The sequence below is a fragment of the Solanum dulcamara genome, chromosome 9 (assembly GCF_947179165.1).
Source record: "Solanum dulcamara chromosome 9, daSolDulc1.2, whole genome shotgun sequence".
Taxonomy (NCBI): domain Eukaryota; kingdom Viridiplantae; phylum Streptophyta; class Magnoliopsida; order Solanales; family Solanaceae; genus Solanum; species Solanum dulcamara.
In genome coordinates, this window is record NC_077245.1 from 36,669,134 (window position 1) to 36,695,182 (window position 26,049).

Consider the following 26,049-nt stretch of genomic DNA (forward strand, 5'->3'; position numbering starts at 1 on the left):
CATTGTACCCTCATACCGAAGGACAGACTAAGCTTACTAGCTAAATTCTAGAAGAGGTGTTGCGATCCTATACGGTTGACTCCAAAGGTAGCTTGGATAATTGCCTACTACCAGTCAAGAGTATTTACTATATCAACTATCATTCTAGTCTCCAGATGGCCCCGGAAGAGACTTGGTATGGCAAAAAGAGTAGGTTGTCAATTAGTGGGTTGATGTTCGTAAAACGCAACTAATGGGCCCAGGCGTGGTTCAATAAGACATCGAGAAAGTGAATCTTATTTAGGAGAGAGTGTTAGCAGCTCAGAGTCGACAGAAATCATACGTAGGTAATCGACGTCGACTTCTAGAGTTTCAAGTTAATGATTGGGCATTTCCGAAGGTACCACCTACAAAGAAAGTAATGAGATCCAGCAGGAAAGGGGACCTTAGTCCCAGATACATTGACCTTATCAGATCCTCCGCCGAATAGGCAAGGTTGCCTATGAGCTGGACTTACCAGCGAATCTGAAAACGGTACATCCATTCTTTCATGTATCAATGCTTTGCAAGTATGTTGGTAATACAACCCGTGTATATCCCGTAGAGGGTATCCAGGTCACAGAGGCGTTATCCTACGAGAAGCAACCTATCGCCATCTTGGGTTAGCGAAGTAGAAGATTGTGAACTAAGGACTTAGCTTCCGTCAAGGTATTGTGGCAAAATAAAAATTGTGAAGAGATGACCTAGGAAGCAGAGAAGGAAATAAAACACAAGAATCCATACCAACTCCTTACACTACAGGTAATCCCAGTCTTTGGTACTCTGATAGTGATAGCTTGATGAAAGTATATGTTATTGCAATAGACAGGAATTTCCATAAAATCTGTATAAGATCTTAAGGAAGTTTTTGGTTCATATTCAAGGATGAATGTCCTAAAGGGGGGAAGGATGTTACACCCCATACTTTTGTACTATGGAATGCGTTCTTAAGTCTCTTGAAAGGCTCTTAAGTTCTTGGAAGGATCGTAAGCCTCCTAAGTTTCTTAAGGTTTCCTAAAGTTTCTTAAAGCTTTTTAAGTCTTCTTAAGAAATCTTAAGCTTCTTAATAGTTACCATGTGAGTCGGGTAATCTATAATGCTATCAAACAACTCTAAGGAAAGGAGAATGCGATAACCCATAATAGAGAAGATTGGAAACAGAGTTATAAGAAATTGGAAGAAGTTGGAGACCGAATAATGAGTCGTAGGACTGACTTATTTACGTAAGCTACCATCTTGGAAATCTTACATACTTAATCTACTTGAGTGTATAACAAGCTTATGTAGCAAGGATTACATAGGTTCATAAAGTAAGATGAGATTATGAATCCACGAGGGGGAAAAGAGAGTGCCACATGGAAGCATCAGAGAGTTCCAAGTGGCAGCAGCTAGAGAAAGGGTGGTGGATCCCTACCTTCCATGTGGCATCCCATGGTTGGAAGGCATGGTGTGTTGGGCCAATAAGGGCTTGACACGTGTCACCACTTAGGGGTTGACACGTTTCACTCCCCCATAAGGTGGCATATATTTATATATATTATAAGTCATCCTTATCTCCAAAAAAAAGTCATTCTTCCACAAAAATATCTAGGCAAATGAAAAGAGAAGAAAAGTCTAGAAAGAAAAAGAGAGAAGAGGAACCTTAAACTTGAGAAACAGAGCCACGGATTTGGAGCCAAAAAGGTAAGTTCTCCAATTTCGTTCCATGAATTAATTATATAGGGTATACCAATATATTATTAAGGTTTTATTAATGAAAATATATGGTTTATAGAAGCACCAAAATGTTAGAAAACAGCCCCAAAGTTCTAGCCGCGCTAGGAGAGCTTCCGAGGCGAGCTTTGGCAAATTTTAGCGAGTTTCAGGTAAGGTAAGGTTTTCCCTTTCAAATTGGTGTTATGATATTGTTATTTAGTATATTACATGTCTTAAACATGGTTGTAATTTGAAAAATATCATAAGGATGGTTGACGTTAGGAACAAACTAAATTGAAGTCGTCGTAGTTAAATCGAAGTCGAGTAGTGTGTTGCGATTGTGGTGCTGCGGTTGCAGATGGTTGGATGGAGTGTTGCAGGGATTTAAAGTGTTCTAAAATGGTTGTGGTTACTTCTGGTTTCATCCACACGACCCTCCATTTTTTATTGTTAAATATTTTGCGAAATAAAGATTAAAAACTCTATTTTGATATCGTATCTTTGGGCGAGTTGTTTGGAGTTTGTATTGTGTAATGTTGAAGTAATTTACTTACGTATATGCTGCTGGTTGTTTTTTTTAGTATGGTTGTTGACACGGTGGCCGATTTGAAATCTCGGGGATGTTAAAGTTATAGGGGAAATGTTGCCCGATTTTCGGTAACTTTGGAACTAGTAACAAACTAGTCGAGGGCATTGGATAAGGAAATAATTCCTATGGGTACTTGGTTATAGAGTTGGAAATTATCAAGTGAAAAGTTATTAACCTTAGTATTAATCTCATGTTAATAGGTCAAGGAGATAACGAGGCGATCTGGGTTACAGTTAATCCACAAAAGGTATGTGAATCTTACCCTTTCTTTCTTTTGGCATGTCTTAGCCTTAAGTCATATATATATATATGAAACTTGGGAGTCATTCCATTCAAAAAGCTCTGAGTATGATTCAATACCCTTGTTCACTTCTGGATGTTAGAACTCCTTCACTAAGTGGACTCATCGCCTTTCAAGTCTTCTGTAGGATGAAGAGTAGTACATATAAGGCCTATCTCCTTCTTTCGTTGAAATCGCTTAGGGTAAGTAAAATGATGTCTAATATGAGTTTAGAGGTAATTCCATTTATAGGTTCCAGATATAATTCGTGACTCATAGTCACTTCTGAATACTAAGGGTCCTAAAGTAGTTAAATTACTACTCTCGAGCCATCTATATGTTGAATAGTAATTGGAGATATAAGCTCCTATTCTGAAAGGCTTTGAGAGGATAAATGTCTCTGATTGCATAAGCTGTATCTCTGATTGCATAAGCTATGTGTCTGATTGCATAAGTTGTGTCTTTGATTGCATAAACTGGGTGGCATTATCTTGGTATACGCCTATGGTTCTTGAGGCCCTAATTGATATAATCCCTAATAACATCTAAAGGGTACCTCGGAGAATTACTTTCCTGGTCTTCAAGTGATGGTTCACTTGACTATTTCATTGAGTCTCAAGAGATAATTTAGTTGCATATGGTTTCTCACTACTCTACTCGTGCATACGGTAACCCTTCTTTCATCGAGTCCCACGCGGGGCTGGGCCTAATATTGTCATAGCTTTACTACTTATTTCACCAGTCCCGGGCCAGACGCGATATGATACCTTGATGTGATGGGTGATGCCACATATGAGAAAGGGATGCTATATATGGTGATAAGATGATGTGACGATATAACAATGCGACAACGATATGAGTATTCACCGCATCCCAGGCCGGATAAAATATGATGATTATGACACTGAGTCTCATAATGGGCTAGGTACAATATATAGTGATATAAAAAAGGAACACCGAGTCCCTCACTAGAGGGACAGGTATGATATCTATATATACGAAGTGGGTATGCTATAGATGTACCCTACTCTCTTCACTGAGTCCCTCACTAAAGGGCTGAATACCGTAGGTAGGCATGCATGTGTAAATATAGTGATACATTTGTGACACCAAACCCCATAATGGGCCAGATATATTATGATATATATATATACGATGAGGTTATACCGTGTATGATGGTATGATGTCCTATATGATGATATGATAAAGTTATATATATGATGATATGATACTATGATGAAAATTATTTTACTGCATGAGATGCAGGCACGGTAATGGGTTAATTGTTATACTTGTCCCATACATCCCTGTTCCAACTGTAATCTCATTATGGTGTTTTATGCTTACCTACTCAGTATATATTTCGTACTGACCTCCCTCTCTTCTGGGGGCTGCATTTCATGCCCGCAGATACAGACACACGACTTGAGGATCCACCAGCTTAGGATTCCACCCAATGGGTTTAAGAAGAGCTCCATCGTATTGGAGCCTAGCTTTTGGTACCGACCATTGATGTATATATTTGTGTATTCAAGGGTACGGTTGGGGTCCTGTCCCAGCTTATGTTTCTGTTTCTTTTTACTCTTAGAGGCCTGTAGACATGTGTGTGGGTTGTATATGTATGTGTAAACAGTGCTGCCTATATATTATGATAGCCTCGTCGGCTTATATATATTGTCTTGCCTGTTGGCACGCTATAACTCAAATAGGAGATAGGTTTCCTTATAGTTAGCTAGGGTACACGCGAGTATCCAGTTCAGGCATCCGTCATAGCCTACGGGGTTGGGTCGTGACAAAAGTGGTATCATAGAGGTCCTTCCTGGGAATGTCTCCAGACCGTGTCTAGTAGAGTCTTGTTTATTGTTGTGTGTGGTGCACCACATCTATAAATATGAGGCTACAGGACATATAGGGAGTTACCTTTCTCTCTTGTCTTACATCATACGATAGAGCTATGTTATTAGGATGATCTCTCACTGTCATACTATTGTATTTACAGCAATGCCTCCAAAGAAAGCAACAGCTGCCTAGAAGTGCAAGTCAGTAGCGGATGGAACAAGTCAAGCCCTGGGAGTTATTAGGTCTCGTGCCCAGTCTATGCCGAGAATTGTGCTCCAGTCGGCGAGCTTCACTACACCGCCACCTCCGGAGGAGCTTAGAGAAGTAGTAGCTATGGGCCTCGAGACCCTAGTGCATAAGCCTCCAGTCCCACAGCTAGGGCCAGAAGATAGGGCGATGAGGGATGCAGTTCAACTATTAACCAGGTTAATGGCAGAACAAGTTCAAAGGCATGGGCTGGGATTAGGAGGCGGTACAGTGAGCGACAACTCGATAAAGATTATGGTAGAGACCAGCATAAGAAGGCTAGAATGGCTTGTGATTTGGAGGAGTTTCAAGGCAGACAGCCTTACCAGTGTAGTATATACACTTCCCAACCAGCCTGGAGGGTACCCCCCTCAATTCCCAGGTGGAATATTCGATAACACAGGATGTCCAGGAGTCGGTCCAAGCTCCAGGGTTTCAGGTGCACCAATGAGAAAAGGGTCGCGACAGTCGAAGACACCTTTACCTCAATGTCCTGGCAGTGGTAAGGTGCATTTTGGGAAATGCCTTCTTGCTACAGGTGCTTGTTTCACCTACGGCCGTCAAGGCCATTTTGTGAGAGAGTGTCCATTTAAGAGTAGACGGAAGGGTGTAGCTCAACCTACTGGATCAGTTGTTGGAGTTTCTTTTTCGTTGGCTACGCGCCCTATGAAGTAGGGTATGCATACCTCAGTAGGCCGTAGTAGAGACCGTGGTGGAGTTCCTCCAGATCAGGAGTCGTCATCAAACATGGTTACAGGTATACTATTAATCTTCCCCCAGGATGTGTATGCATTGATAGATCCAGGCCCTACTCTATTATGTATATATCTCATTTTGTTACCGATATTTGGCGCCCTGTGTGGCTGTGATAGACTATGATATGCATATATGTGTTGGCCTTGTGAGGCATTATTGGTATTTCCTAAGTGCAGGTTTGGGATAGTAAGGAATATAGAGGAAACTCTGCTGAAATATTTTTTGGGATAGAAAGAGAATGAGATATACGATTGTAACATATCTTAAGATATCGTATCCACGGTAACGATAAGGATAAAAGATCATGAAGTAGAGAAGGGTATTGTGTATATGTACCTCCACTTTGGAAAATAGTGGGATCCCTCGAAGATAGGGAATAGAAATTGCAAAACAACTGAGGCATGGTGAAATTATCAAACGAACAAGTGGTATCCATTAGAAAAAAAATATGATAAACAAAAAGTGAGACACTTGTCATCAAAGTATAAGTGCCCCGAATGCAGAATAGGACACAATTATAAGCTCTAGTGACGTACTGATTGGGATGAATGAAATGTGGCTTTGGCTAAACTACTACATTAGTTATATGACTCGAGTACCAGTACTTGGACTAGATTGGGTACTAGTTATTGAGAATTTTGAGCACCCCATGGTTATATTAAGGTTTCTTACAGGGGCAACCTAAAGTATAAATGAGTAAATAGAAGTGTAGACATGGTGCAGTATGTCAAATATGTTGGAACAGAATCATATGTGTATGAATAGTTGAAAATAAATAGAGGATGACATGGGTACACCCTAAAGGGGGAAAGTGGACAAGAGAAATACAAGCGTGAGAGGAAATCAACTGACACTGTCACATATTGACAGGACCACTTAAATTTCAAGAGAGATCCCATACTGGCATGAGTTAGCAAGAGCTCAAGGCCAATAATAAATAGATAGAAGCCATGGTATTTGAGACCATGTGAAGAATCATGGGTACCTACAAAAGGGGTGAATACGATAAGAGAGTAGGACTGAGCAAACTAAGGGTCGTGAAAAGGGTAGTAGGGCCTTATTGGAGTAAATATTAAGATATGGCAACAGCATCATTGGTCGCTGATATCGACACATATAAGTAGCAAGGAGAATAGAAAATCTCCTACGGTAGGAAATGAGGAGACCAAGGAGTACATAAAGGAAAAAAAGAAAGAAATAGGACTAAATAGAGTTAGCAAGAGCAAGTCCTAGTGTGAAGTCGATATGTAAAGCAAGACAGGCCGGAGATGAAAAGACTGCATTTATGTCATACCAGTAGTATAAGAGTAGTTGTGCAACCTATGAATAGTTATATACAGCATAAGACCAAGCGGAGGAGTACATGATGAAAAGGAGTTATGATATTTTAGAGACGTTATAGAGGAATATGAAGAGAAGTTAAATCAAATGGCTAAAAAGGACACAGTCATGGTTGAATTAAAGATCTACCCCGACACCAGTTGTAAGAGAGAAGAAGAGAGGGCAAGGCAAAACATGAAGACTAGCGAGAAGACGCTAAGGTAAATCTTAGGCTAAGATAAGTGCCTTCACACATTATTGCAAGGATGGCAATGGAACGTGACACGAGGACTTCCCAAGGGGGTCACCCATCCTTATACTACTCTCGCCCAAGCATGTTTAACTTTGGAATTCTAGTAGGATTCGGTGCATTAGTGCTGCTATGATTGCACGAGATAGGAGAATTCGAACTAGCGGCGAAGAAACGACATGAGATTATGTACCTAGAGTGTTATAAGTTATGATAAGGGAATTGTAAAAGAGCTTAAGCAAAACAAGTAGGATTAGCCAATTACTAACAAATGACGCACTTGTATGCCACAGTTCTTCAACATAATACTAGGTAATGATAAGCTAAACCAAGGAACGGCTATACAGGTCATTGTGTGAGGGGACTTTAGCACAACTTGGTAACAAACTCTAATGGGCAAAAAGCAAAATCCAAAAGGCGAGGGCACCAATTGATGTCATCTAAAGAAGGAAAGAAGTAATATACGAGGTCAAAGATTCAACAATACGACCTTCGCTACAAAACCCACTTTGCACTCCCTGGACAGATAATTCTATATGGAATATTATCCACAGATTAACAATATCAGCCCATGTTCCTTCAATCAAGGACTACCTATCCAGTCGAGATTGTGTAAAATTATAGGTCAAGAGGGTGGTGAGACTTTACAGAGTTCCTATATCTATTGTCTCAGACGAAGAAGCCCGAGTTACAGTTAACCACTGAAGATAAGTCCAAGAAGAGATTAGGAAGACAGATAGGTCTTCGTACACCATTGTACCCTCAAACCGAAGAACAGACTAAGCTTACTAGATAAATGCTAGAAGAGGTGTTGCGAGCCTATACGGTTGACTCCAAAGGTAGCTTGGATAATTGCCTACTACCTGTCAAGAGTATTTACTACATCAACTATCATTCTAGTCTCCAGATGGCCCCGTAAAAGACTTGGTATGGCAAAAAGAGTAGGTCATCAATTGGTGGGTTGATGTTGGTAAAACATGATTAATGGGCCCAGGCGTGGTTCAATAAGCCATCGAGAAGGTGAAGCTTCTTCAGGAGAGAGTGTTAGCAGCTCAGAATTGACATAAGTCATACGTAGGTAATCGACGTCCACTTCTAGAGTTTCAAGTTAATGATTGGGCATTTCTGAAGGTACCCCCTACAGAATAAGTAATGACATCCAATAGGAAAGGGGACCTTAGTCCCAGATACATTGACCTTAGAAGATCCTTCACCGAATAGGCAAGGTTGCTTACGAGCTGGACTTACCAGCGAATCTGAAAGCGGTACATCCAGTCTTTCATGTATCAATGCTTTGCAAGTATATTGGTAATCCAACCCGGTTATATCCCGTAGAGGGTATCTAGGTCACAGAGGCGTTATCCTATGAGAAGCAACCTATCGCCATCTTGGGTTACTGAAGTAGAAGATTGTGAACTAAGGACTTAGTTTCCGTCAAGGTATTATGGCAAAATAAAAATTGTGAAGAGATGACCTGGGAAGCGGAGGAGGAAATAAAATACAAGTATCCATACCTACTCCTTATGCTACAGGTAATCCCAACCTTTGGTACTCTGATAGTGATAGCTTCATGAAAGTATATGTTATTGCAATAGACAGGAATTTCCATATAATCTATATAAGATCTTAAGGAAGGTTTTGGTTCACATTCGAGGATGAATGTCCTAAAAAGGGAAAGGATGTTACACCCCATATTTTTGTACTTTGGAATGCGTTCTTAAGTCTCTTGAAAGGCTCTTAAGTTCTTGGAAGGATCGTAAGCCTCCTAAGTTTCTTAAGGTTTCCTAAAGTTTCTTAAAGCTTATTAAGCCTTCTTAATAACTCTTAAGCTTTTTAAGAGTTACCATATGAGTCGGGTAATTTATAACGCTATCAAACAACTCTAAGGAAAGGAGAATGTGATACCCCATAGTAGAGAAGATTGGAAATAGAGTTATAAGAATCCGTAAGAAGTTGGAGACCGAAGAATGAGTCATAGGACTGACTTATTTATGTAAACTACCAACTTGTAAATCTTAAATACTTAAGCTACTTGAGTGCATACCAAGCTTATGTAGCAAGGATTACATAGGTTCGTAAAGTAAGATGAGATTATGAACCCACGAGGGGGAAAAGAGAGTGCCACATGGCAGCATCAGAGAGTTCCACATGGCAGCATCTGGAGAAAGGGTGGTGGACCCCCACCTTCCATGTAGCATCCCATGGTTGGAAGGCATGGTGCGTTGGGCCAATAAGGGCTTGACACGTGTCACCACTTAGGGGTTGACATGTTTTACTCCCCCATAAGGTGGCATATATGTATATATATTATAAGTCATACTTATCTCCAAAAAAAATCATTCTTCCACAAAAATATCTAGGAAAAGGAAAAGAGAAGAAAAGTCTAGAAAGAAAAAGAGAGAAGAGGAACCTTAAACTTGAGAAAGAGAGCCACGGATTTGGAGCCAAAAAGGTAAGTTCTCTGATTTTGGTCCGTGAATTAATTATATAGGGTATACCACTATGTTATAAAGGTGTTATTAATGAAATTATATGGTTTGGATCATCACCAAAATGTTAGAAAACAGCCCCAAAGTTCTAGCCACGCTAGGAGAGCTTCTGAGGCGAGCTTTGGCAAATATTGGCGAGTTTTGGGTAAGGTAAGGTTTTCTCTTTCAAATTGGAGTTATGATGTTGTTATGTGGTATATTACATGTCTTAAACATGGTTTTAAGTGTAAAAATATCATAAGGATGGTTGACGTTAGGAACAAACTAAATTGAAGTTGTCGTAGTTAAATCGAAGTCAAGTAGTGTGTTGCGATTGTGGTGCTGCGGTTGCATCTGGTTGGATGGAGTGTTGAAGGGATGTAAAGTGTTCTAAAATGAGTGTGTTTACTCCTGGTTTCATCCACATGACCCTCCATTTCATATTGTTAAATATTTTGCGAAATAAAGATTAAAAACTCTATTTTGATATCGTATCTTCGGGCGAGTTGTTTGGAGTTTGTATTATGTAATATTGAAGTAATTTACTTACGTATATTCTGCTGGTTGTTTTTTTTAGTATGGTAGTTGACACGGTGGCCGATTTGAAATCTCGGGAATGTTAAAGTTATAGGGGAAATGCTGCCCAATTTTTGGTAACTTCGGAACTAGTAATAAACTAGTCGAGGGCATTGGATAAGGAAACAATTCCTATGGGTACTTGGTTGTAGAGTTGGAAATTGGAAATTGAAAGGTTATTAACCTTAGTATTACTCTCATGTTAATAGTTCAAGGAGATAACGAGGCAAGCTGGGTTACAGTTAATCCACAAAAGGTATGTGAATCTTACCCTTTCTTTCTTTTGGCATGTCTTAGCCTTAAATTATATATATGAAACTTGGAAGTCATTCCATTCATAAAGCTCTGAGTATGAGTCAAGACCCTTGTTCACTTCTGGATGTTAGAACTCCTTCACTAAGTGGACTCATCGCCTTTCAAGTCTTCTGTAGGATGAAGAGTAGTACATATTAGGCCTATCTCCTTCTTTCGTTGAAATCTCTTAGGGTAAGTGAAATGATGTCTAATATGAGTTTAGAGGTAATTCCATTTATAGTTTCTGGATATAATTCGTGACTCGTAGTCACTTCTAAATACTAAGGGTCCTAAAGTAGTTAAATTACTACTCTCGAGTCATCTATATGTTGAATAATAAGTGGAGATATAAGCTCTTATTCTGAAAGGCTCTGAGAGGATAAATGTCTCTGATTGCATAAGTTGTATCTCTGATTGCATAAGCTATGTGTCTGATTGTATAAGTTGTGTCTTTGATTGCATAAACTGTATGGCATTATCTTGGTACACTCCTATGGTTTTTGAGGCCCTAATTGATGTAATCCCTAATAACATCTAAAGGGTACCTCAGAGAATTTCTTTCCTGGTCTTTAAGTGACAGTTCACTTGACTGTTTCATTGAGTCTCAGGAGATGATTTAGTTGCATATGGTTTTTCACTACTCTACTCGTGCATATGGTAACCATTCTTTCATAGAGTCCCACGCGGGGCCAGGCCTAATATCGTGCGTAGCTTTACTACTTTTTTCACCGAGTCCCAGGCCAGACACGATATTATACCATGACATGATGGGTGATGCCACGTATGAGAAGGGGATACTATATATGGTGATATGATGATATGACTATGTAACGATGCGACAACGATATGAGTATTCACCGCATCCTAGACTGGATAAAATATGATGATTATGACACTGAGTCTCATAATGGGTCGGGTATGGTATATGGTGATATAAGAAAGAAACACCGAGTCCCTCACTAGAGGGCCAGGTACGGTATGTATATATATGATATGGGTACGCTATAGATGTACCCTACTCGCTTCATTGAGTCCCTCACTAAAGGGTCGGATACTATAGGTAGGCATGCATGTGCAAATATAGTGATATATTTATGACACCAAACCCCATAATGGGTCGGATATGTTATGATATACATATACGATGAGTTTATGTCGTGTACGATGGTATGATATCGTATACAATGACATGATGAAGTGATATATATGATGATATGATACTATGATGAAAATGATTTTACTGCATGAGATGCAGGCACGGTAATGGGTTAATTGTTATACTTGTCCCATATATCCCTGTTCCAACTGTAATCTCGTTATGGTGTTTTATGCTTACCTACTCAGTACATATTTCGTACTGACCCCCCTCTCTTCAGGGGGCTGCATTTCATACCCATAGGTACAGACATGCGACTTGAGGATCCACTAGCTTAAGATTCTACCCAACGGGTTTAAGAAGAGCTCCATCATGTTAGAGCCCAGCTTTTGGTACCGACCATTGATATATGTATTTGTGTGTTCAAGGGTATGGTTGGGGTCCTGTCCTGCCTTATGTTTCTGTTTCTTTTTACTCTTAGAGGTCAGTAGATATGTGTGTGGGTTGTATATGTATGTGTGAACAGTTATGCCTATATGTTACGATAGCCTCATCGGCTTATATATATTGTCTTGTCTGTTGGCACGCTATGACTCAAATAGGAGATAGGTTTCCTTATAGTTAGCAAGGGTACACGTGAGTGTCTTATTTAGGCACCCGTCATAGCCTACGGGGTTGGGTTATGACATAGGAAGACCTCTAGCATGGGAATTCTTGCAGCTATTCGAGCTGAGGAGAAACCCTTGGCTAGAGATGTTCATAGATTAGCCAATGGGTTGGTTAGATTATAGCTTTCTGATAAGGGTCGAGTGCTTGCTTTCATAGAGGTCTACTCTTCTTTGGTGGATCAAATCCGAGAGAGGCAGTTTGAGGATGAGAAGTTATGCCTCATTAGAGACAAGGTGATGAGAGGTGAAACTAAAGAAGCAATGCTTGATTCTGAGGGTGTATTAAAGATTGGGAGTCGCATTTGTGTGCCAAAGGTTGGTAAGCTGGTCAGACTAATACTTGAGGAGGCCTATTGCACTTGATATTCTATACATCCGGGGACTGCAAAGATGTACCATGACTTGAGTCAACACTATTGGTGGTGTGGTATGAAGAATGACATCATTGAGTTTGTGTCTAAGTGTTTAACATTCTAGCAAGTTAAGTGTGAGCACCAGAGGCCCAAGGGTGAGTTTAGAGTATGCCCATTCCTACTTGGAAGTGAATGAGGATCACCATGGATTTTATGGTAGTATTGCCTACTACCGTGGGAGGATATGATTCCATTTGGGTTGTGGTCGACCGATTGACTAAGGATACTCATTTTATTTCGGTTAAGGTTAATTTCATGATGGAGAGGTTGGCTCAGCTCTATATTAGTCAGATTGTTCGGCTTTATGGGATTCCTCTTTCTATCATATTGGATCGGGGCTCAGTGATCATATCTCACTTCTCAAAGGTCGTGCATATCTGAGTACTGCATTCCACCTTCAGATGGACAGACAGTCTGAGAGGAATATTTAGGTGGTTGAGGATATATTATGGGCATGTGTGATTGATTTTGGAGCTCGATGGGATCACCACTTTCCCTTGGCGAAATTCGCTTACAATAACAGTTACCATTCCAGCATGTAGATGGCTCCTTTTGAGGCCTGTATGGCCGAAGATGTAGATCATCCATTAGATGGTTTGATTCTGTGGCGGTGGATAGCCTAGACACTGATTTTCTCTAAGATGCCATGGAGCGGTTTTGGTTGATTCTGGGTAGGTTGTTGACGGCTCAGAGTTGCCAAAAGAGTTATGCTGACAAGCGGGTTTGGCCTTTGGTATTTATGGTCGGCTACCAGGTATGGTTGAGGGTCTCGCCCTTGAAGAGTGTCATGAGGTTCGGGAAGAAGGTCAAGCTCAGCCCTAGGTTTATTGGTCCTTTTGAGATCCTAGATCGAGTGAGGGAGGTGTCTTTCAGACTTACCTTGCCACCTAGTCTATCCTCTGTACATCTTGTATTTCATGTCTGGATGCTACGGCGCTACATTAAAGATGAGTCTTATGTGATTTCCCATGATTCGGTTGAGTTGAGACCATATTTGACATATGAGGAGGAGCCGATGGCTATTTTAGATTGGCAAATCAGGAAATTGAGGACTAAAGAGATAGCTTCGATGAAGGTCCAGTGGCGGCATTGGCCCATGGAGGAGGCTACTTGAAAGTTAGAGTAAGACATGCGGGCCCATTACCCCCAACTTTTTTAGACTTCAGGTATGTCATTTACTTTATGTTTGAGGACGGACATAGTTTTTAGTAGTGGATGATGTAATAACCCTGAAGGTCATTTTTGATATTTTTGATAAAATTATTATTTTACCCCTCCTATTAGTTTCCCCGAGTCACTTTTGGGGGAGTCTAAAAGTTAGTTTTTAGAAATCTTGTGAGTTAGTTTCTGAAAATCTTTTGAAAAGTTGAGGTTTTGCTTGAGAAATGGGTTTTAAAGGCTTAAGTTGCCAAAATTTTAAGTTTTGGAGTCATTTGTATTTTTGGATCTCGAAATGGAATTCCATGGATTTCACCAGTTCCGGAATATGGAAATTGGTCTAGGAGAGTTGTCAAAATCACATTTGGAGTTGAAACGTGGATTTTAGGTTTGGAGTTGGGACTTGAGTTAAAGTTTGATCCAAGTTTAACTTTGGTCAACATTTGGAGTTCGAGTGCTCGAATTGGATTTCTGATGATTCCAATAGTTTTGGGAGGTGATTCTAACGCTAGAAATGGCTTCGTTATAACTTTTAGAGGTTGCAAGGGTATTTTGGGTAGTTCAAGTGCCAAAACTAGTTTAGTTGCGACTTATCAAATTTCAGGTCAAGGAGACTTCGAATTCGAATTCTGATAGTTCTACTGAGTCTGGAACGTTAAATTTAGTAGGGTTATATATATGGTTTGTGAATAAGGAATTCTGAACAAATCTTGAGGATCCGATCAGAGGTTTGGGTTATGACTTAAACCCATTTTGTGCTAGTGTTGATGTAGGTTCCGCTTAAGTGGATCCATCGCTTAAGCAAAGGGACTCACTTAGATAGGGTTTACGCGAGGTTTAAGGTGTTTTCACCATTTTTAATATTTTCAATCTCGGATTGGGCAATTTCTTTGAGGTTTTTCACTGTAAAAACCCTTGGGTAATGTATTTCTAACACTTTCCCTTAATTTCCATTGAATAATTTTGAGTTTTAACTTCAAATTGTAGATTTCAAATTGGAGATTTTGGATTTTCTTGAACATGAACTTTTGAAGGAGAAATGGGGATTTTGAAATCATTTGACCTCGTTTTTGAAATTGCTTTCACAATTAGATTGCTTATTACTTGAGGAACATCTAAATAAAAATCAGATTTCGAGTTCAATTTCCGATATGGAATTTTTAACCATTTTCCCCTTTTCACCCGAATTGCTTAATTTTAGTGCCAATAGCTTTGAAATGTAATTGTGAGTCTATATTTGATTATATTTTGGTTATTTGGAGTATAGTCAGAGAGAAAAGGCGGTGATTTCAGATTGTTCATGACTTTTGGCTAAGGCAAATGGAATTGTAACATTTGTTAAGTATATTGAACCTTGTATTTTCCTATGTGAGGGGATTAGGGTGTGTTGGGTCATTAGATTGAATTGAATTATATTATTTGAAGTGTGATAGTGGAATTCAGATAGGGGTAATTGTCTAAGTGTTATGAATTACGAGATATTGACTTATTGTGTGATTGTGGACTATATGACATCTTATGCGAATATTTATCCTATTTCACTCATTACTTGTGCATATACTTATCTTTGATGAATGAGAAATGATATGAGTGAGGTATTGGATATTGGGATCGAGGTTTTTATCGGTCGAAGTGATTTGTTGAGGTCTATTTTATTGGTCGAGGTCTTTTTCGGCGGATATTATGGCCAAGGTCTCTTTCGACAGATATTGGTCGAGGTCACTTCTAGCAGATACATGGTCTATATGAGACCTCCATGGGTTTCGATCTGAGGTGATCAGCGGATGTATATCATACGAAAGACATGCATCACGATTATTTGATATTGCATTTGCATCTATTTCATCCTGTGATTGATGATGATTGAGATTTCCTATGTATGTCTGAGTATGGTGGTGAGAACGTATATATACTTCCTTCCTATGGACTGTCTAGTATTTTGGTATATTTGTGATATAAACTGTATAAATTGGGTTGTCTGAGTACAGGTGGTAGTTGTGGAGGATTGTGATTAGGATGTTAGGAGTACCTATGTTCCGTATTGCTTTATTTAGGGTTTAGTTTCCATTTTGCTGAGTATCGTGTTATTGGTGCTCACCCCTTGAACATTTATGTAGGATTTGATCCCGGCACCTCCTACGCTTAGTCCTTTTGTCGATTAAGCCGAGCTTCTAAACGGGTGAGAAATAGCAGTTTGTCTTCTTCGGCAGACCCTCACCGCCCATTTACTTTATGCTTTGTTTTACTTGAGGAATAAGACATATAACTTGTACCTTTTTTATTTATGTTGAAATAGTATCTTGTACATGTGACACCAAGTCTTGGGTGGTTTAGAATCTATTTTTCCTCTTATCCTTATCTATATAGTGTTAGACTTTACTTTTCCGCTTTTATTTTTATTTATTTTGAAGTGTTTGGACTCTTAGGCTGACTCGCCTTGATGGGTTAGACAAGTGCCATCATACCCGATTTTGGATTGTTACACTAATGCATTTAAATATCTATTTTGAGATTGAGTTGAGAAGACAAGCTATGTTTTTAAATGCATTCATTGAGTTAAGATTATATCTATTTTAAAGAGAAGAGTTGGATTTTGAGACAAGTCCAATGAGGCTAAATGATTTAATTGAGTACATACATTCACTTGAGATATGAGCATAATTAATATATTTTGGGAGTAGTATTGAGCACCAATTTGGGTAAGAGCATAGAACAACTTGAACCTCATAAACTATGTAGCCAGTATAGGATAGGATCGTGCCTTCATTCGGGCGACTCCTCGTTCCAAAAGAGGACTTTTATTGAATCCATGAGATGAGTTGTGTCCCTTACCCTGACAAGGTATTGGATGATTGTGGAAATGACAGTAGTTCATTGTATCATCACATAGCTCATAAGTGATGATTGTCGGTTGAAAAAACTCTCCAAGAGTAAAACTATTATTTTATAATAAGTTGCATTTATTTATTCATATCTTTTCAAGCATTGCCTTATTTATACATATTGCATACATTATTGAGTTGAGCTATTTCAGAGGTGAGTTAATTGAGTATCTACTCTATTGAGTTGATTATTCTTGAGTTAGTTTCTTTTTAGCTATTTTACATACCATATATTCCATGTACTAACGTCATTTGGTGCTGCATAGTTTTATGATGCAGACACAGGTGATAGAGATCTTCAACAGGAATTGAAGATCAGTTTCTCATCCATCCATTGGTAAGACCTCTTTGCATTTTAGAGGAGCTCTTAGTCTTTCCTTTCCCTTACTTATTAGTGTTTTGAGGTAGTCGTGGGCCTGTTCCGACAACTGTTCAAAGCCAGTTTAAAAGGCTTCATAGACTAGACATAGACAGAGTTGAGTTATGTGTGATATGATTGATGATAATTAAATTATCTAAGATAGCATGACTTGACTATATTGATACGACTTATTGGTGAATACGATGTTCATTTTACATTACTATACATGTGATTATGCCAACATTGTACTGATTTTATGGCATATCTGAAATGATACACTTGTGAAAGAAATGAGAAATAGGAGATAAGACACAAGCTCCGTGCGGTAATTATGATGAATAGGGGTCGAGCCATACGCTTTGTGGTGGGTTACATGGACAGATATATCCTCCATGAATTTTGGACTGAGATTCAGTGGATATGTACCGGTAGGACAGACATGCATCATATTATCTGATATTGCATTGCATCATATTGCACTTCATCGATTGTTGTGGATTTGTATTCACCCTTGTGATAATTGTGGACTATTTTACCCCTGATATTCCCCTGATCTAGTTTATTGAGTGTTTTGATTCAACTAAGATTTGAAGTGTACCGTTGTTGAAATATATGCACTTATGCTTTTAGAACTTTAGACTCGGCTAATTTTTATGTAGGTTGTAGTTTGAGGGGTTTGGTTGGTATGACAAGAGTACTTATATTCTGCTAGCTTTGCTTAGTCTCAGTTGTTCACTTGTTGGGTAACGTGTCGGTGGTACTCACTCCTTGCTATCTATACTTGTGTAGGTTCCAAGCCAGGACAATGACCCAGTTCTCTTTCTTTTCATCCTTCGGAGGCGATTTGAGAGGCAGATGTTGATGCAGGCGATCTTTCTTGTTCCTCTTTACTTTTACTTTGTTCTATTCGAGAGACAGAGTTTTGAGACTTGTATTTATTTCAATATCATTATGTTTAGAGAATTGTACATGTGACAACCAATTCATAGGAGATTTTGTAGTTGACTAAGATTCTCTTTTGCCTTTTAATTACTTATTTTAAACTATTTCCGCATTTATTTCTGGAATTGTTGGGTTTAGGCTGACTTGTCTGGTGAAAATTGATAAAGTCTCATCACACTCAAATTTTGTGTCGTGATAGATTGGGAACCAACAATGATTTCTGAGTGTTGGTCACGTCCATAGTATAGACTTGGGGCATAACACTAATCTGGAACAAACAAAATTGGTCATGTAAAACAAAATAAGGCAAACAAAGATAACAATATTGTTGAAAATATTGATGGGATTAAAGCAACCCTTGCCCAATTGAAAAAGGAATTAGGACTTTGATGGAACTGATGTGGTATTCCTTGCAAAGAAGAACAATGATATATTGAGAAACATATTTTTGGTTGTCCGGCTACAAACTTAAAATGGTTCATCTACTTTGAACATGTCCCCAACGAAAAGTTGCAAATGATATTTGCTTTCTTTTTTCTTGTTCAGCTTTTGTGATGGACAAAGTTTTTGCAGTAGTACCATGCCAATAGTTGCTAATCATAAGGAATAATGGGTTAGAACGTATCTATGATGTTCTTGGAGATACTAAAACAATTCCTATATTTTGTAAGGGTCAAACCCATCGATGGCCCCTTAAAGTTGGCACCAAATTTCACTTAGACATCTTAAGTGGGCGTTGTTCACTTTAGACACCTCATGTAGGGTCCCGCTATATCATTTTAATATTTTTTACTGACATGACAAAGTGAGTTTGATACACTCAACAATAGCGCATGAAAAGCTTTATTTAGCCATTTTTTATTTTATTTTCTCTTCTTCTTCTCCATTTCTCAAGCCATAATCTCCCACCATTTTTTCAAGCTTAAACTCCATCAATGGAGGTCAAAATTTTAATTCAAATCCATTTCCAAGCTATTTTTTTCTTCATTGTATTGCTTTTCTAAATCTGCGATCACCTTCCTCCACTTTTTCGCCTGAAAAATGGATACCAACACCATATTTCTTCTCTCTTTATTTCTTCTTCTCACTCTTTTCTTCTCACCATCGCCGTTAATTTCCTCACTATCGTAAGAATTTTTTAATTTTAAACTTTTTTCAAATTTGAAAATCGCACCCACTATCATCTTTTTCTCCTTTCTTTTATTTAGATCCAACAATTATAATTATGAAAAAAAGTGAAAATCTAAATCTAATGAAAATCCTAAAATAAAATAAAAAACAGAGAAAAAATTGGGGGTTCAGGGAGGTCCTGGGAAAGTTTAGGAAGAAAGGAGGAAGGAGGGGTGGGGTAGTTGTGGTGGGGTTTAGAAATATGTATTTTCTTTTATTATTTATGGCTGAAATTTAGTTTTTTTCCTCTAATGTATTTTTTAAATATTACTTTGCACTCAAATGCCACGTATTTTTTTTAATTAGTCGAAGTGTCAGGTCATTCGCGAGTATGTTACACACACTCTGTAATTTTAGCTGATTGTTAAGAAGGTGTAAAAATGACACAGCGGGACCCTACATAAGGTGTCTAAAGTGAACATTACCCAGTTAAAGTGTCTAAGTAAAATTTGGTGCCAATTTTAAGGGGCCGCCGATAGATTTGGCCATTTTGTAGGTATTATATCTTATAATGGCTGACCGTAATAATTGGTAGATACATTGTTCTTACGTTGTATGGAGAACTATCTTATTGTGCACAAGAAATACAAATAAACTCTTATTAGTTCTGAATATGTATTTGTATTTCTATACGGAGCACTATACTAATGCTGCAATCAAAATATTTGGAAAAAAAATTCCTCAACTTGAGCACGGGCACTGCCTTTCTAGTTTCTACTATATAAAGCATGAGTAGGATTTACCGGTAAAAATGTAGTAATTGCCGATAAACAAGGCCTATTTCAGTGGAAATTATTATGGCAACTAAAGTTGATCATGAATTCACCTTAATTTATATATTTAATAACTAGAGAAATCAATTCAAAGATAATAATAGAAGAATTACCAAACCCAAACAAATCATTCATATTACACAAGAACAATCAATACATCAACTTTCTTGTCTTCCGGTGGTTAAAAAGTATGAATTATCTAAACAAAAAGAATGTGTTAAAGTTATAAAAAAAAATAAGAAAAAAAAAGGAGAGAAAATGTGTTCAACAATGAAAAACTAGGAGATTGAGCCATTATTTCTTTTCCCCGGTGAAACTATGGCAGTTTGGATCACGACCATATGCAATATCGGAGGATCTTTAGTAGAGCCAACTTTATTTGATATCTGTAGAAAAAGTTGTTGAGCTGCCAGATATAAAGGAGAAAAATTAGTCGATCGAACAATCAAAATATAAAGCTAGTAAAGTATATAGCATGAAGAAAATACACAGCACATGTATGATACACCCTATACAAGTTGCAAGTACCAGAAAACTTCTGAATCTAACAAATGTAAATATTTTATCAAGCAAATGTAAACATAGGCTTTGAAACAAGCAGTCTAGTAAATTCTGTGGTAAAGAATCAATTTTGTGCATCTAGAGTCTAGATAACATATAATTGCAAGAAAACAACCAAAGAAAGAACCAGACGGGAGAGTTGATCAAAAGAAAAAAATAGTGTATATGCACTCATATATGGTAAAAGAGATTACCCTGGAGGAGAGAGAAAGAAGTTGCCACTTGACGACTTGAGCAGTGCTTATATTGCTTGTTCATTGCCACTATTGGCATCCGAAACTTAGTAAAAATCAACACACTAGATGACATAATTTTCTTGTAAAGCTAAATTTTAAGTACAAAAGTTAAAAACTTTGAAAGCAGATAACCTGTATAGTAGTGCTTCCATTGTTTTGAGGCCTGCTTAATTCAGTAGAAGCATATTTCCACATGACTTGTCTCATCCATGATAATTCTGAAATTAGCATTTCTTGATTTTTTTCTCATCAAAATCACTTCTTCATCCTGTTTTTTGTTCAACTCCTTCATCTCTTGTTCTAACTTATGTGCAGCCTCATTACATAAACCATCAACAGAAATATTTCGTAAGAAAGATTTACAGCCCCATAACAGAGAAGGCATTGGACCAAGTCCTAAAGCACGAACATAACCACTTTTTTCATTTCCCAACACTTGAGAACACACATCTCCTTCCCAAGCAACACTGCCATGAGATTGTTCCTTAGGTGTCTCGCCATTACTCAACTTCTCTTTCATCGTGTCCTGAGAATAATTAAGATTATGATTTATGACACCATAAATGTTATTTCAGTCATGTGCCTTGTGAAAATCAGTGTAATGAAACTTAGAAGCTTCAGCAGATTAATTGCAGCTCACCAATTCCTCATATTTTAACCTTGTAAGCAGTTTTTCCCCAATCAATTTTCAAGTTAAGAATTTTCACAACTGAAAGATAAAAGTGCATAAGAAATCTTACAACAACATTTGAAGACTCCCCATCCAATGGTCTACCATCTCTACACTTTGTATGAGTTAATATGTAGACTTTTGCACGTGTAGGCTCTATTCCATCTATAGCCTATAAAGTTAAATTGATGCAAAATAAAGTAGGCATTATCAAAACAAGTTGTACAATCTTATAGTAAGTAATTTATGCATGACTACCTGTTCATTCATCAAGGTAGCTATGCTTTTGGATCCTCCCATGTGAGCCATTTTTTGCTTAGCTCGGCTAATGTGCTTGACTATGCTTCTAGAATGAGAAAATAAAACATCAGTTCTTGCTAGTATAACAGAGTACTAAGTTCTTTGAAAGAACAAGTGGAAGAACTATGTAAAATGAATGCAATATTGAAAGCACAACTTTTGACTAAGAACTATTACTGCTACTGGTAGTAGCAGTAATAGTGGTTCAAGTAGTGGTAGTAGCAGTAATAGTGGAAGCACTAACCTTTGCTTTTTAAGAAAGACAATACGAGACAAGACCATTCCAATGATCCCTTGGTATGTGATTTGGTCTATTTTTCATCAAGGCATCTTTGGTCTTATATTTGGTCACATACATAACCTTCAAGTCACATTTATAGTCCCTCCATTTTTTTCCTATTGATTTTTCACAAACTCTTCTCCGCGTATCGGAATTGAGAACTTTCTCTGAAAAGATAGACAAAAGTTAACAAGATAATATCATGTATAAAAAGAAATGATACTTGTTAAGAATAATAATCTCATACCTTTACAAACTCCACCAACTTTGTCTTTTCTGCTTCGTCAAACACTCGCCAATCAATTACATTTAACGGTGTCAAATCCGGGGTTCTAGCAATGACGCCTAGAAAGCTAGCAAGTTTTCGGCCCTTTTCCCATTGATTGATTACGACTATTAAACGGCACAACAATTGTCTTCCCCGACGGTAGATTCCAAACATCTTTTAATAAATTTGGTCCACGAACTTTACTTGTCTTTGAAGGACCTGAAATAAATTCAGAACTCACTCTGTGACAGTCATTAGAGAAAGAATAAGTACAAGTCAACAATCAAGCTAAACAGTGCAGGCGCTCCAATAATGATGGAACAGGGAGGAATTAACACAACAATAAAAAATATCTGCAGCTTCCCATTAGAAACCCTTTCTTTGCTAGAAAGATGGGACTCAAGTATTTAGAATCAATCTAACCAAAGGTTTTTCGCAGAAAATTCAGTGAAGCAAGAGCGTAAGAGAAGATGTGCACCAACAAGTGTAGCAATCGGGAGGTTGGGCCAGTGAGAAGACAGGAAATAGGCAAAATGGTGGTGCCAAATGGACAACAACTTTTCTTGTTCATCTTTTTGTTCTAATGTCTCTAACATCTGCTCTAATACTCTTTCAAGCTCAGCCCTTTCACTAATGCTCAAGACTAGAGTGTTTGTACCATCGCTTGCTCGACATAGCAATGTAAGCCATTACATCAGTTTGATCCTTTATAAGATCAAACTCCAGGAATTGTTCTTGGAATTTCAAATTCCATAAACTTTTCAAACTCCAGTACATTCTACTTGTCAAAGTTTTGAACTGTGACAACACAAATAATCAATAAATAAAAGATAAACAAGAAGGAAAAGACTATTACTACCATATACATTCTCATGTATTTAGATCTTATTATGCAGATTATCTATAAATTCAAGTTTCAAAAAATAATCTGGCTCATTGTTCAGCTCAACAACAGTGTCAATGGCTTGAGAGCAGCCCGGAGGTTTCATTAATTGCTGAATATAGAATCGTACTTCTTCATCATGTCGTTGTTCAGTTACCAATCTGCTACCAACTCTATTTCGCATTTTCGTTCTTCAAAATTAACTACTTATCTATTTTCTTCAAACATGTAGAAGGAAAATTAAGAGTAAAGGTTTGAAGAAAAGATTCAGAGAACAAACACCATCCTTATTCAGATTAGAACTCAGAAGACTCTCCATGACAAAATCAAGTGTTATATGATGGCATAATACCATTAACAACGAGATGATCATATGCCATTGCCCGATTTACTTGATAGTATAGCACACATTTTGTATAGGGGCATGAAATTGTTCCTCCCATTATGTTTTTCACAAAATGTGTGGTTTAAAAATATTTCTACTCCATCTAAGTACTTTGTATTGACACTACTGTAATCCATCCATCTTCTATTTCTAGATTTCTCCATGATTGTTCAAGAAATTTGTTACTAATTCTGCAATTACCAAAAAAAAATTAGCATAAGAGATAAAATAATGAACATAGAAGTTATAGATAAAATATACATCATTTAGCTAGATACAAACAAGGTCACAGTTATAATAATCAACAAAAACAAAGACCACAGTTTATTATAATTATAAGTTGGCAATAGGCAGTCAAATTCATCAAGTTAGAGTACTAATGGATATTGAAAGTGATTAATAAAAGTGATACTGGGAAGTAGGTTGCTAAATACAGATATACGCTACTCCTCACTTAATCTAGGTTGCAGAATAAGGGGGCTTCTACTTAATAGCAACTCCAAAGATCACATTCTACACATATATACATACCAAATTGATTGATGAACATCATTGTAGTGTACACAAGTTAAGTTGAAATCCCTCATAGAGAATTGGTATCCAAATAAATTGATGTTACTCCTCTTGGCTCTTGTCAACAATCAGACGAATTGTCACCACACAGTGTGATAATACCTATCAGTTTACACTCTAGGCGAATATATTACAATTAGCGTGTTGAAAATATTGTGCTATCATATACTTTAAGCTAGGCAAAGAAGCTCACAAAATGTCTTTATTAAGCAAAGCAATATGTAATAACTACATAAAAGTTAATTTTACCAGATTCTATTATATTAGCAAAAAGAAGTCATCTCTGAACATTTCATTATCTCAACACACTAACTTCGCCTCTGCTCATGGCACTTCCTTATAAAAGTTTGATCAGTCGTTTTCCTTGAACTAGGGGGTCAATAACAGGGTCATCAAAAACTATTGTATCTTTTCTAAAGCGGCATTTTCCCTTCAGGTGATTTTTCTTTGCTTTGACAAATAATAAGATATTCTTTTTCACAAAATTTTCTTTTCAACAGTCCAAAAATTCTCAACAACAACAACATACTGGGTAAAATCTACTGAATAGTGTGAATGAGCTTTGGACCTCATAATTAGTGAAAAAAGCCATAAACAACTAATCCTCTTTTTCATTCACCATCTTCAATCATATGTTAGTTACACACATAAACCAAATATTTTTTCCTACAACTATACTAAAAAGGAAAACTTCTCCTATAACATCCTCAAGTTTCAAATATAGCAGTTTATACTGAGCATAAGAGACATATGAAGAAGAGACTTCTATGTTCTTACCTCACCTCGAATAGTGATCCTGAGATAGAGAATTTCAAATCGTTTTCTCGAGCTAAATATAGAAGAAAACAGAATCTGATTAATATACACAGATTTTTTCAGCTATGTTTTCCTCAAAGCTATAATACACTAAATGCTAATCAAATAAAACTCAAGTTTACCGTATAAACGAATTTAAACAAAATTATAAGAAAATTAAAGATAAAAACATAATTATAAGTTGATAGCATATGCATGTAAACATTTATTAGAAAAATACAGAGAAAAAGAGGATTATCAACGAGAAAGAGAGATTGAGAGATCGAGAAAGAGAGATCGAGCTAAAAGAAAAAGAGAGATTACCTCTTGCTGCGTGCTTCACATCGAGCAGCAAGAAAGTAAAATTGATGCGTGCTTCAGATCAAATCCATCGTAGCCATGGAAGGAAGCTTCAAATGAATCCAGCGTTTCAGATGGAATGGAGAAAGAGAGATCGTATTTTGGGAATTTGAGAATGAAATGGAATTTGACTGAAGAGAATGTTTTGGGTATTTGAGGATAAAAGAGTGTTTCTTGGGAAAATAAGGTAAAAGGGACTTCGAGACTTAAATGAAGGATAGGGGATTTGTATTTTTTTTTAATTTTTTTTATTATAAATTTTTAATTAGATGTTAATTATGAAGAGATGGGGTTGAATTAGAATATTTAAAAGTTTAGGGTAAAAATTAAAAATTAAAAACTTTTAATAAAACCCTAATTTTCATTCATTTACTCCACTTTTTAAACTTTTCTCTATTTCCCTCTTCTCTTCTCTCTTCAGTTCTTCATTTCCCTCTTCTCTTCTCTCTTCTGTTCTTCATTTCCCTCTTCTCCTCTCTTCTCTTTTCTTCATTTTTTTAACGCTCTTTTTTCTTTTTCTTTCATTTTCTTCTTCCTTAACTTCTTTACTTTTTTCCTTCTCTGTTTTTCCCTTTCTGTTTAAACTTTTTGTGTTTTCATCTTCTTCTTCTTTGGATGTTTCATTCTCATTTTTTTCTTCACTTCGATTTGATTGTGAAAACTATATTAAAAAATTGATGAAAAGAGATGAGAATAGAAGAGATGATATGTTGTAAATGTTTATATAAACATGAGTTGTTCAAGCAACCAAGAAGATATTTAAACAACCAAAAGTTGTTTAGTTCAAACAACCAGAAGATATTTAAACAACCCTAAATTGTTTAGTTCAAACAACAAAAGTTGTTTAAACAACCAAAAAATATTTAAACAACCAAAAGTTGTTTAGTTCAAACAATCAGAAGATATTTAAACAACCCTAAGTTGTTTAGTTCAAACAACCAGAA

General features: G+C 37.3%; 2 protein-coding genes across 7 annotated transcripts; one reads left to right on the top strand and one right to left on the bottom strand.

Moving 5' to 3' along the window:
* The first annotated feature begins 13,154 nt into the window (after nt 1-13,154).
* LOC129903651 (uncharacterized) lies at nt 13,155-13,622 on the top strand. The gene has a single exon (XM_055979197.1). The coding sequence runs from the start codon at nt 13,155-13,157 to the stop codon at nt 13,620-13,622; it is 468 nt and encodes a 155-aa protein (XP_055835172.1).
* A 6,281-nt stretch (nt 13,623-19,903) lies between these two features.
* Nucleotides 19,904-25,252, bottom strand: LOC129904565 (uncharacterized). Of its 6 annotated transcripts, none has more exons than XR_008770451.1 (8): nt 25,070-25,252; nt 23,345-23,568; nt 22,089-22,328; nt 21,806-22,008; nt 21,520-21,607; nt 21,332-21,433; nt 20,550-21,117; nt 19,904-20,200 (listed from the first exon to the last, which is right to left on the bottom strand). XR_008770451.1 is itself a non-coding variant. In XM_055980123.1 (7 exons), the coding sequence occupies exons 3-6, from the start codon at nt 21,841-21,843 to the stop codon at nt 20,764-20,766; spliced, it is 582 nt and encodes a 193-aa protein (XP_055836098.1). In that variant the 5' UTR covers nt 21,844-22,008; nt 22,089-22,328; nt 25,070-25,250; the 3' UTR covers nt 19,904-20,200; nt 20,724-20,763. The 6 variants fall into 6 exon arrangements, 1 of the variants encoding a protein (XP_055836098.1); XR_008770452.1 differs by lacking the exon at nt 23,345-23,568 and adding an exon at nt 23,909-24,067; XR_008770453.1 differs by lacking the exon at nt 23,345-23,568 and adding an exon at nt 24,728-24,779.
* Nucleotides 25,253-26,049: the final 797 nt, after the last annotated feature.

Coding starts and splice junctions, on each gene's coding strand:
- LOC129903651 (XM_055979197.1), top strand. CDS start 13,155: ATGGAGCGGTTTTGGTTGATTCTGGGTAGGTTGTTGACGGCTCAGAGT.
- LOC129904565 (XM_055980123.1), bottom strand. CDS start 21,843: ATGGTCTTGTCTCGTATTGTCTTTCTTAAAAAGCAAAG. Junction 21,434..21,519: donor CTACCTTGATGAATGAACAG/GTAGTCATGCAT, acceptor TTAACTTTATAG/GCTATAGATGGAATAGAGCC. Junction 21,118..21,331: donor GGGAGTCTTCAAATGTTGTT/GTAAGATTTCTT, acceptor AATTATTCTCAG/GACACGATGAAAGAGAAGTT.